The 12,247-nt window shown below is 42.3% G+C and overlaps 2 protein-coding genes across 2 annotated transcripts; both read left to right on the top strand.

The window, feature by feature from the left end:
* The first annotated feature begins 79 nt into the window (after positions 1-79).
* Positions 80-5,188, top strand: LOC136437452 (uncharacterized). The gene is made up of 3 exons (XM_066432072.1): positions 80-1,101; positions 4,110-4,225; positions 5,010-5,188. Exons 1-3 carry the CDS (start codon positions 400-402, stop codon positions 5,128-5,130), a joined length of 939 nt encoding a protein of 312 aa, XP_066288169.1. The 5' UTR covers positions 80-399; the 3' UTR covers positions 5,131-5,188.
* A 2,812-nt stretch (positions 5,189-8,000) lies between these two features.
* LOC136437451 (uncharacterized) lies at positions 8,001-11,846 on the top strand. The gene is made up of 2 exons (XM_066432070.1): positions 8,001-8,108; positions 8,449-11,846. Exon 2 carries the CDS (start codon positions 10,781-10,783, stop codon positions 11,756-11,758), a length of 978 nt encoding a protein of 325 aa, XP_066288167.1. The 5' UTR covers positions 8,001-8,108; positions 8,449-10,780; the 3' UTR covers positions 11,759-11,846.
* The last annotated feature ends 401 nt before the right edge of the window (positions 11,847-12,247 follow it).

Raw genomic sequence — 12,247 nt, 5'->3', positions numbered from 1 at the left:
ATGTTGGGGGGGGGGGGGGGGGGGGGTGGCTGCAACGTCACAGTAAACAGGTGCATTTCAAATCTTCTGTTTCAGTGAAGACAAGCAACTGAAGACACAGTGGCGGCAGGCAAAAAGGTGCATATGCTGACAGGTAAACTGTGATCATAGTACCAAAAAGAGCTACCGACCTGAGCACTTATATTTCAAACAGACAGGCAGACAAGCTACGTACCTGATATGTTTATGAAGCTATTCTATTGAACCTTTCACCATTGAACTGACAGATGACGTAATGTTGACACGAGCAGTGTGACACCTGTCACTGTTCAAGTCAGGGGAACAATACAAACACGGAGTCCAGTGCCCGTGGATATAAGGGGTTTTAGAGATCTTCCCGTAACACAGCACGAGTTCACCATGTTGAGGGTCTGTGAGAAACTCCGTGAGGCGGACGCGAAGGGCAGGAGGTACGGACTAGCCCGTGCGGAGACAGGCTACCTCCGTGCCCTGGTGGATGCCATGGCTGACAAGGACAGGCTGCTGGAACTGGAGCTGCTCAAAAGTCTGGGCGACGTGAACTTGGAGAAGGGAAGACTCGGGAAGGACGTAGGGAAGTTAAACATGGCCTTGGCTCTTTACATGGCTGCTGTAGTCCGGTGTCAAAATAGGGATCAGGGAGAAGGTATAGAACACCGATACGAATACACGGAGAGGCTTTTGAAAGGGGTGTCGTCAAAAGGATCACAGGGTAAGGAACAGCCAACTCAAGACAAGGAAACGACTACACCTGCAAAAGTGGCGGAAAAGTTTCAAGTCCTGGACAAGAGACGGGCTGCCGGTGGTTACACAGACTCTTTGCTGGTTGGATACGCACAGTTGATGGTGGAGGGAATAGTAAACGAGAACAACATGTTAGAAACAGAAGCGATCAAAAGTGTCGCCGACGTGTACCTGAAAAGAGGAACAGAAACTAGGGACACTAGGAACTTGACCAGAGCTACTGCTCTGTACAACACGGCACTGGCGCGGTGTCACAGCGTTCATGGAACAGTTGTCATTGTCCACCGCTTACTGCATACCGCAAAAATCAGGCAAGACATCATCACAACTAAAACTAAGGTGAGTGCACTATGCAGAAATTTGACAGACTGTCATGAAACAGGAGTATTTTTGTGGGGGCAATTCAGTTTTCTCCTTGAACGATATCGATAGCAGCGTCTTACTTTCTCATAATCTATGCACCTTATACATTTGCCGAGAAGGTTATGTTTTTGAGTTACGCCATGGTGGGGCTGGGTCTGTATGTATGTCAAGAGCATAACTCGAAAAACTGTGGATTGATCTTCATGATTTTTGTAGGTGAGTAGCGGTTGTGGGAACGAAGATCAAGTTTGGAAATGGTTTACCTGGCGTTTTCCTACGGTACTTCAGCAAGCTGTGCATGTATGTGTGTTATATATGGACAGCATAATTCGACAAGCTGTTGATTGTTGTGTATGGTATTTAGTGGATGGGTAGGGGTCGCGAAGGTCAAGTTCGATTTTGGGCCTCCTTGAGGTGCCATGTTCATGATTTTTGAGAACAGAAGTAGATAGCTTTTTAGACTGGGTGTGAGTAAAGTAAGTTTGGGTCCCCTGACAGCTTGTTTAAAACTGCAGTTGGCGCTTTTGTTGTCAGATTTGAAAGGGAATAACTCCAGCAGGGGTTACCGAATCGTCATGTTTTTTGCATGTATATAGGGTAGGTGATTCTTAACATAATTGCATACTTATGCAAATCAGGAGCTAAATTGCCTAATGAATGAGGAAAGTTTATAAATACGCTGAAAGTATGTTGTCAATTTTGTGCTATGGGATCCTATGGTCATGATTTTTGAGTGGCAGATAGCTTTTGGGGCAGGGCTCCCTGATGTTTTACTTCTAACTGCAGTTGGCCTTTTTGTTTATAACTTTTGAAGAGAATAACTTGAGCAGGAATTGATGAATTTTCATTGTTTTTTGGTACATAGACACCGTAGGTGATGACGAACACAATGAAATGCACATTATGCAAATCATGACCTATTCTGCAAAATTACTGAGGAAAGCTTCTGGCACTGCTGCATCATAAACTATAGTATGCATCTTTCACTGTAATGCTTTACAGCTGGTGTCCTGGAATCTAGGTCAGTAGATCAACATCCCTTCGGATGTTGTAGCTGCCGAAACTGTAAACACTTTGTACTTTCAAATCAAAATGGACAACCACTGGAGGGGACTGCAGTACTCACCCAGCCCATCATAAACTCTCACTACAAACTCTGAACTCCAAGTTACGAGTCTAAGCTTAAGACGCGGATCTCATAGGCAATATGCCTCTTATCCGAACACTATGTTATGTTATGTTATGTTATGTTATGTTATGTTATCAACAGCGCAGCTTACATTTCTAAATGGACGATTGAAAAACATGACTCTAGTTTCATTTGTTATCTCCATGAAAAAATACTTATTTCATGGAGATACTGTTTTGCATGCGTTTGCGTGTTTGTGTGTATGTTTGTGTCACCGGATGCTTAAAGTCAGCATAACTGTAGAACATGTGGATGGATTGTAATGATATTTGGTCTGTTGGTAGGTACTGGGAAGGGAAAGGTCAAGGGCGATTTTTGGCCCCCTGGTATGTGTCACTGAAACTGCAATGGCCTATTTGTAAAAATCTTCTAAGGAGAATAACTGAAGAAAGGAACGATTTATTGTCATGTTATTTGGTACGCAGGTAGCTTGGACAGAGATGTACACACTGAAGTGCAAATTATGCCAATTGGGACTGAATTTGCATAAGTAAGGAGGAAAGTCGTTTGCATGTGCGTATGTTGGTGTCGCCGGATGCTTACAGTCAGCATAACTGTAAAACGTGTAGATGGATTGTAATGATATTTGGTATGTGGGTAGGTGTTGGGAGGAGAAAGGTCAAGGTCGATTTTTGGCCCCCTGGTATGTGTAACTGGAACTGCAATGGCCTATTTGTAAAAAATCTTTTAAAGGAGAATAACTGAAAAAAGGAACAACCGATTTTTATATCATTTGGTACGCAGGTAGGTTGGACAGACATGTAGACACCGAAGTGCAAATTATGCAAATTGAGACTGAATTTGCAAAAAAATGAAGAAAATCTATACCTCCATTCTAGGCATGTAGCAAAACTCGGTCACATCTGTCACATTAGTAGCGAAACTGGGTCACTTCTCCAGGGGCCGACAGGTGGTGGTCATACCATTGAGGCATATAGAATGACATTGCTAGGGAACTGTTTTCCAAAAAGACTACATATAAGAACCAAACAAGCACCCACTGGCACAAAATATACAACTTGCAAGGGCAAGAACAATTCACTATGGCAAAAAAGACACCATTTAATAAAAAACAAAATTTCATGGAGATTTCGGGTCCTAAGACTCTTGTTATGTTTGGAATGAAGATAGCTAATTTGAAAGTGCATCTGATGATTGACGGAGTAAGATGCTAATTTTGCCAAACAGGCGCTAATTTGCATAATTGATGAAATTCTAAGTTGTTTGAGCAACTGTTTTATTGCTTATCATATTATCTGGATGTCTAACCATCATCGACATTCCATGATAGGACTTTCAAACATGTGACATATGTCACTGGGAAAGAGGGAAATATCGATGAAAAATCATTTAAGCAAATGAAGACTTAATTTGAATGAATGGTGAGAAAATGCAATATAATTCCATATTGGTAAATGGCGGGAATTTTGTAGTTGCATCAGTCGGTAAGTTTAATATTATTTGGCGAAGGTATGAGGTCATGAAACGCTAGGTTTTATCACTACTGCCTATTGCGTCATGATTTCGATTGAGCGTGTTCTGCTATTTTCTTTGAGTTTGGTCTGTGGGTAGACGAAGGTCCTGGCCAAAGGACAACATGTGCCCTATTGCTTGGATCCATGTCGTCAATGATACCCACATCAACAACCAGTCACCACATTTACAGCATACACTGTTGCGTTGGTCTTCCTTAATTGATGTCGGTACTTAGCTTTGACTGTTCATCAAAGTTAGTTGTGCGTTGAATAATACGCAGACCTGTTACTTATTCGTTGCTTCCCATTGGTTCACGTAGAGGTCAACACGTACGCAACGACAACAAGACGTGACTGGACGAAAGGACCACTTCTCCCCCTTCTCAGTTGCAAGCTCAAGTGACGTCATCAATGACGGAATGCGCCATCTACACATGTAGGTATAGAAAAGAATGTTCTTCATGATTGTTTTTGACCCTCTTCTTTATCAGGCAAGTTTAGTTCTATTGATTGGAGAATGATATAACTGGTATTTTTTTATTTCATCTACAGTGCCCGAGAACCACGTAAGAATGCTACACGAGTTGATGCTTACATATCCATTGTTGTTTAGTGTTTCAGATTAATTGAACTGAACCTGAATCTTTAAGGTAGATTTTCAGCATTGTACTATATTGAGTTGAGCATGCAAATCTGATAGCGGGCCAAAGCCTATACTTCTTCTTCATGAGCCAAAGGCAAGAGCAGCATAACTTTAAAAAGATCATGACCATAGATTGCCCAGAACATGAGGTTCTGATGCAGTACTACAGAAAGCCACTTTGTGGTTCATAATCGAAATTTGAAAGATACATTTGCAGCATATTGATCAGTTATATTGTACACAAACAAATAAATAAACAAACAAACAAACAGACAGACACACTCAACGAACACAGAATCGTCGCAACATAACCTCCTGTCTTGAAAAAGGTAATAATATATATGTAGTATTCGGATTATGAGTTTGAATTGTTCAACACCCAAATAACACTACATATTGCTATCAATCATAATGGAAAATTGGTTTGGCTTAGAGCTTCCCTTCCGAGTATTCTCTATAGTTTAAAGAGATGCGTCCCTCCAGACCGCACAGTGAGTAGCAATAGCATGGCAGTCCTTCGATGAAATATATCAAAAGCCGTTAATGTGACTTATGACATTGTGCTGTTTGTTTACAGTATGGCTGCAAGAGGGGGCAATGCTGCAGGCATCGGTGTCACAACACAGAGCGACGATGACGGGTTTGTCACTTATATATATATTTACGTGAAAGAAGACCTTTATGCGTTCCGACGATGATGATGATGGGGCGTTCTTTTTCTCCATGTTCACGATGCCAAACAACAGAAAACACATTTTAGAGTCTGTAATTATCTAAATGGCGGTTACATTTTGAGTACCATTTATGTGTCTGTTGATGAACAAGATAACTAAATATCTCGTGTGTTGGTAGTTTGTGGCAAAAACTGGAAATGATTAAACTTTTGGCCCCCGAGCAGCTTTCCTAGGTACTGCAGCTGAACGTCCAGTTTTCATATCTCATATTCCGGAAATATTTTGGTCACGATTTTTTGGGGTGGTAGATAGCTCTTGTGTTATCAAAGAAGTGATATAAGTTAGAGACTAACTCATAGCGTAAAATTCATAGCAGCTTTTTTAATGCATATTTTGCCCCGGGTGTGGTGTCGTGTGGAGTAAGTGGTAGTGCGCTCGGCTGTGAAACAATGACACCCAGGTTCGATCCCGGGTGGGCCCAGGGACATGTCCGAACTTGCGCCCCAACGTTGTGCCCTTGAGAAAAGCACTTTACACGTATTTCCCCCCCTCAGTTAGAGGGACAAGTCTCCAACGGCAGTTGTCTTCAACTGGCGGACGAGAGCAGCGTCAGGCGGGCTGGCGTTAATTATCAAGGCGGACCTTGAGCGTAACCAAGTCATCCGGCAGCTCACTGCAAGCATCCCAACCAGAACAAGAGTCTTAGGACCCAAAATCTCCATGAAACTTTGTTTTTCTATTAAACCAGTTCCCCCCATTCTATATCGCTCAATGGTATGACCCACACTGGCCGGGCAAGGGGAGAAGTGGCTCTAAATAGCTACTGACCTAGATAAGAGACCAACAGATGGCGCGACCTCAAAGCCCACAATAGAGTAGATATTCCTCATTACTTATGCAAATTCAGTACGAATTTGCATAATTAGCACTTCAGTTTGTACATCTCTGTCCAACCTACCTGCATATCAAATAACATGAAAATCTGTCGCTCCTTTCTTCATTTATTCTCCTTTGAAGATTTTGACAAAAACGCCATTACAGTTCCAGTGACACATACCAGAGGGCCCAAAATCGACCTTGACCTTTCTCCTCCCGACAACTACCCTTATACCAAATATCATTACAATTCATCTACACGTTCTATAGTTATGCCGATTTTACGCATCCGGTGACACATACATACACACACAGTGACACAAACATACACACACGCGCACACACACGCAAACACACTAACTTTGCATGATTTGCACTTCAGTGTGTACATCTCTGTCCAACCTACCTGCGTACCAAATAACATGAAAATCTGTTGTTCCTCTCATCAGTTATACCCCTTTAGAACATTTTTACAAATAGGCCATTGCAGTTCCAGGGACACAAACCAGGGGGCCCAAAATCGACCTTGACCATTCTCCTCCCAGCGCATACCCACATACCAAATATCATTACAATCCATCTACACGTTCTACAGTTATGCTGACTTAAAGCATCCAGCGACACACATGCAAACGATCTACCTCCTTACTTATGCAAATTCGGTCTCATTTGCATAGTTTGCACTTAAGTGTGTACATCTTGGTCTAACCTACCTGTGTACCAAATAACATGACGATCTGTCGATCCACTCTTCAGTTCTTCTACATTGAAGATTTTTACAAATACGCCATTGCAGTTCCAGTCACACATGCCAGGGGGCCCAAAATCGACCTTGACCTTCCTCCTCTTAACACCCACCCACATACCGAAAATCATTACAATCCATGTACAGGTTCTACAGTTATGGTGACTTTAAGCATCCGGTGACACATACATACACACAACCACCAAACGCACGCAAAACAGTATAACCATGAAAAAGCCTTTTTTTCATGGAGATAACCAGCACGTCTCCGGCCCGCGAATTGATGCCGCTGAAGAAGGCGGATGCCAAAGTGTGTGGGTCTCAGATTCGCAACCTGTCATCCACCCTAAACAAACCCACGCGAAGGCTACCGTGTCAACTCTCCTTACTTAGGTGTAGGGACTGACACGGTCATCATACTCGATTCACGAGTGATTGCCATACATCCATTTTGCCCCGGGCATTCTATGACATTTAGCAGAAAGCTTTTGACGCCAGGTTTGGACGCGCTAAGATTTAATTTTTGAACTTTAAGAACGTTTTTGTCAAATCATTCCGAAGAGGATAACTGAAGAAAGAAAGACAGATTTCCGTCATTTAGGCATACAGGTAGCTAAGGCAGAGATGAACACAATTATATACAAGTTATTCAAAGAATGGCTTAATTTGCATAGTTAATGAGGAAATTCTTTAATTCCATTGTTGTCCATAACTTGACTTAAATAAAAGTAACACATGTGATTCATGGTAGGTGGAATATAAACAGATAGTAAAATAACATGCAAATAAGGGCATGATTTCCATAATTTATATAAATGGAAATGAAAAAATCACTTTTGGTACACTTTTTGACAGATTAGCGCTATAGCCCAAGAGGCCAGGCGGGTGTCACTCCACCGTCAGGAAAATGTCGTGTAAAGTGTCTTTCCCAAGGAGACAACGTCGGGAACGTTGAGTATCGACCAATGGACCTATTGGTTCAACGCTCTAACTGCTGCTTACCGGCGCAGAAATTCACAAAAGATCTAAATAGTTCATAGCTAGAGGTATGAGCTAACGCAGTCGCCAAACTCTAGTTTTATACATGCCTTTGTATTTCTTTGTTTTTTGTTGAGTTTTCCTTTACATACGATATCATGGTAATTCTGGACATTTCTCCTTTAGTTCAGAGGCGACTTAACTCCAACCTAGATAAGATTTGTATGGTTAGAAATATAAATTTTGTGGAGGTTTGATTTTTATATTGTGTCATATTATATCCTTTTTTGTCATAGTATATACGAGGGACATCTACAGAATGGCTGCAGGGCTCTGCAGCTTGGAGACCTGGACAAAGCAGAACAAAGCTTTGCAGCTGCGCTCAAGTCTGTTCATGTCAAAGGTAGGTCTTATATTTTTGTGTGAAATCAGTCCAAGATGTATAAACGATTTTATTAATAAGTGTTACAAAATGTGTGTTTTTTCTCGTCAAACTTTACTATTTTCATGGCAATTCTATCGTCTCTATATCATTACCGTCATCATATAAAGGCGTTTCAAACAAAACAATGATAACCGTGACATATGTACTGTTGGCAACGTTGACATATCATTGATGCCACAACGCAAATGGTAGAAAAGAGAGGCATGAAAAATAACTTAGATGGCATAGCAAGTTCTTATTCTAAACGTTTCGCTGACAAAATGAGTAACAAAATACAAAATTCATAAATGTTTTACAGGTCAACATAAAAAAGAGGCAGGGCCCTTACACAAGTTGGGGGATGTCTATCTGAGGAGAGGAATCCATTCAAAGGACGGGGGCGATTTCACCAAGGCTGCAGCACTCTGTAATGCAGCACTGGTAAGATCAAGGAGAGAAGATATAGAGCAAACGATCCAGGAAATAGCTCAGGTATTTGTTGAAAAAGTCCTGAAGATAGAACAGAAGGTAGACATTGATGATCCAGAGAAACACAAATTGATGCTGAAGACTGATAGGGACTACGTAGAAAAAGAGATCAAAAGAATTGAACAAGAGGTAGATCCATATAGTCTTGATGACCACAATCCAAAAATAAAAGAAGTGGAGATGAAGAGAGCGAAAGCAATCAAAGAATTGTTTCAGACACTTGTTGACCAGCGTAAAACGTTCATAGCTGGCCTTGTAGATGAATGCATGGAGGTAATAGGTCCCCCTCCATGTAAGTACGCCATGATAGGCTTGGGTTCACATGCCACAGGACTGGTAACCCCATACTCTGATCTGGAATTTGCCATTTTGGTAGAGGAGGAAACCGAGTATTATGTTAGCTATTTCCGTAACCTCACTCATTATCTTCATCTTAAAGTGATAAATCTTGGAGAGACCATTCTCCCGGCCATGGGGATCAAGTCTCTTAATGATTTTTACTCAGACGACCCACTGGACAAATGGTTTTATGACTCAGTAACACCGCGCGGTTTTGCGTTCGACGGAGCTATGCCACATGCATGCAAGACTCCATTAGGCAGAGGTAGAAACAGCACAGGGACAAGCGAACTCATCCACAAGCCAATCAACATGATCAACATACTGACAGACGACCTTACTTTCCATTTAAAGAAAGGCTATCATCTTGCTAGTATACTGGGAAATGTGTCTTTTATCACAGGAGAACAGGGCTTGGTCGATGAGTACAGGTCTTTATGGACTCAGCAACTTGGAGAAACTACCGAGACATTATTGATATTAGCAAATACTGATCTAAGTGAGAATGCACTAACATTCAAAGCCCAGACTCTCACTGCCAGTCTGCTGAATGTAAAGAAAGAAATCTATCGGTTTTCGGGCCTTGCAATATCCTCTTTGGCACTACTTCATAATATGCAACCGACCACAATTTGGGGAACTATTCAAGAGCTGGAAAATGGCAGAGTTATCAACAGTGAAAATGCACACCACTTGATGGTACTGGTCAGTATCTCAGCAGAACTGAGGCTGCGGACATACATGAACAATCGTGGTCAGGTGGAAAACATGTCAGCCTTATCGTCAATGTCAACCGATGCGGGTATTGCAGAGAAATTACAGAAAGTGTTTTACATATCTAACACGAAGCAGCTGATTAGATACTATTACACAGAAAGACCACTGAAGCGCTTTGTTTCCCAACTAAACGGCAATAAGCCTTTGACAGAGCCACCAGCCCTGTTTGACAATTCTTCAGAACTAAAAGCAGAGGTATACGAAAGTCTGTGCGATTTTCAAAATTTTAGGAGATGCACAGAACAAACACTCAATAATCATTTGTCTATGCATAGTGAAGACACTGCTCATAGTGGTGTTGCAACCTCCCTTAACAAGATTGGTAACGCTTGGAGGAACCTTGGTGACCACAGAATGGCAGTCAACTATTATGAACAGTCACTACAGATGTACCGGAGAATACATGGTAAAGATGCTGCACATTCTGACATTGCCGGCTCATTTAACAACTTGAGTAATGCCTGGAGAGACCTTGGAGACAATCGAAAGGCAGTCAACTATTATGGACAGTCACTAAAGATGTATCGAAGTATCTATGGTGAGGACACTGCGCATCCTGACATCGCCAGCTTGCTTAATAACTTGGGTGGAGCCTGGAGAGACCTTGGAGATCACAAAAAGGCGATCAGCTATTATGAACAGGCACTACAGATGAGACAAAGTATCTATGGTGAGGGCACTGCACATCCTGACGTCGCAAACTCACTTAACAACTTGGGTAACGTCTGGAGAAACGTTGGTGATTACAAAAAGGCCGTCGACTTTTATGAACAGGCACTACAAATGTACTTTGGTATCTATGGTAAGGACGCTGCGCATCCTGACATCGCCAGCTCACTTAACAATTTAATTGGAGTCTGGAGCAACCTTGGAAATTACAGAAAGGCGGTCAGCTATGGTGAACAGTCACTACGGATGTACCGGAGCATCTATGGCGAGGGCACTTCACATCCTGACATCGCCGGCTCACTTAACAACTTGGGTATTGCCTGGGGTGACCTTGGTATCCCAAAAAGGCATTCAGCTATTATGAACAGGCACTACAGATGAGTAGGATAATCTATGGTGAGGACACTGCACATCCTGACAACGCAAGCTCACTTATCAACATGGGTAACGCCTGGAGGCACCTTGGAGAGCACAGAAAGGCGGTCAGCTATTATGAAAAGTCACTACAGATGAGACGGAGTATCTTTGGCAAGGTAACTTCACATCCTGACATCGCCACATCACTTAACAACTTGGGTAACACCGCTAATAGCATTGGTGACTACAGAAAGGCGGTCAGCTATCATGAACAGGCACTGCAGATGAGGCGGAGTGTCTATGGTCAGGACATTGCACATCCTGACATCGCCAGCTCACTTAACAACTTGGGTAATGCCTTGAGTAATCTTCGGGATCACAGAAAGGCGGTCAGCTATTATGAACGGTCACTACAGATGAAGCGGAGTATCTATGGGAAGAACACTGAACATCCTGACATCGCCAGCTCTCTTAATAACTTGGGCAACGCCTGGGGTGATCTTGGGGATCACAAAAAGGCGATTAGCTATTATAAACAGTCACTACAGATGAGACGGAATATCCATGGTGAGGACACTGCACATCCTGACATCGCCAGCTCACTTATCAACATGGGTAACGCCTGGAGCGACCTTTGTAATCACAGAAAGGCGATCAGCTATTATGAACAGGCACTGGAGATGAGGCAGAGCATCTATGGGGAGGACACTGTACATCCTGAGATCGCTAGCTCATTTAACAACTTGGGTGCCGCCTGGAGTAACCTTGGGGATCACAGAAAGGCGATCAGCTATTATGGACAGTCACTACATATGAAGCAGAGAATCTATGGTGAGGACACTGCACATCCTGACATCGCCAGCTCACTGAACAATTTGTCTATCGCCTGGAGATACCTTGGCGATGACAGGAGGGCAAAGGAGTTTTGGGGTCAAGCCCAACAGATGAAACAGATAATCAGAACAGTAAATAGTACCAAAATGCCTCATCCCTTGTAGCTGATTATGACCCTTACCAAATGGTAGGCTAGTTTCACTAAAAACAAAATTGCACAGGGCTAAAGAATTTAGCGGCATTAAATCATTTGTTCACTATGATAGATTGTGTAATAAAATTTATGAATTGTTTTTAATGAAATCTGGATGCTGAACACGACGTGCCGAACTGATTGACATTCTCGTCTTTGATTTATACTGCTGTATAACATTACCATTTGGACATAATCGCTGTGCTTCAAAGCTAGCCAACGCTGTTGTATTCAAGAGTTATTTTCGTTTAGGTTAATAACTTAGGAAGTCATTAAGATTCCCCCTCTGTTTTAAATAAATTCAACGGAGGTTTTACCTGTGTGTGCCCTAGTGCGTTTGTGGGCGTGCTTGCGTTCGTGTGCGCGCGTGTATGTAGTTACTTATATTGTGAGATCAGTTGTAATACTGTAAGTGTCCATGAGACGTTCCGAAAACAAACAATGTTTTCCTACCTTCTCC

This window comes from Branchiostoma lanceolatum, chromosome 6, assembly GCF_035083965.1.
Source record: "Branchiostoma lanceolatum isolate klBraLanc5 chromosome 6, klBraLanc5.hap2, whole genome shotgun sequence".
Classification (NCBI taxonomy): Eukaryota; Metazoa; Chordata; class Leptocardii; order Amphioxiformes; family Branchiostomatidae; genus Branchiostoma; species Branchiostoma lanceolatum.
The sequence above is the reverse complement of the archived record's forward strand: the minus strand, read 5'-3'. Positions and strand labels throughout refer to the sequence as shown.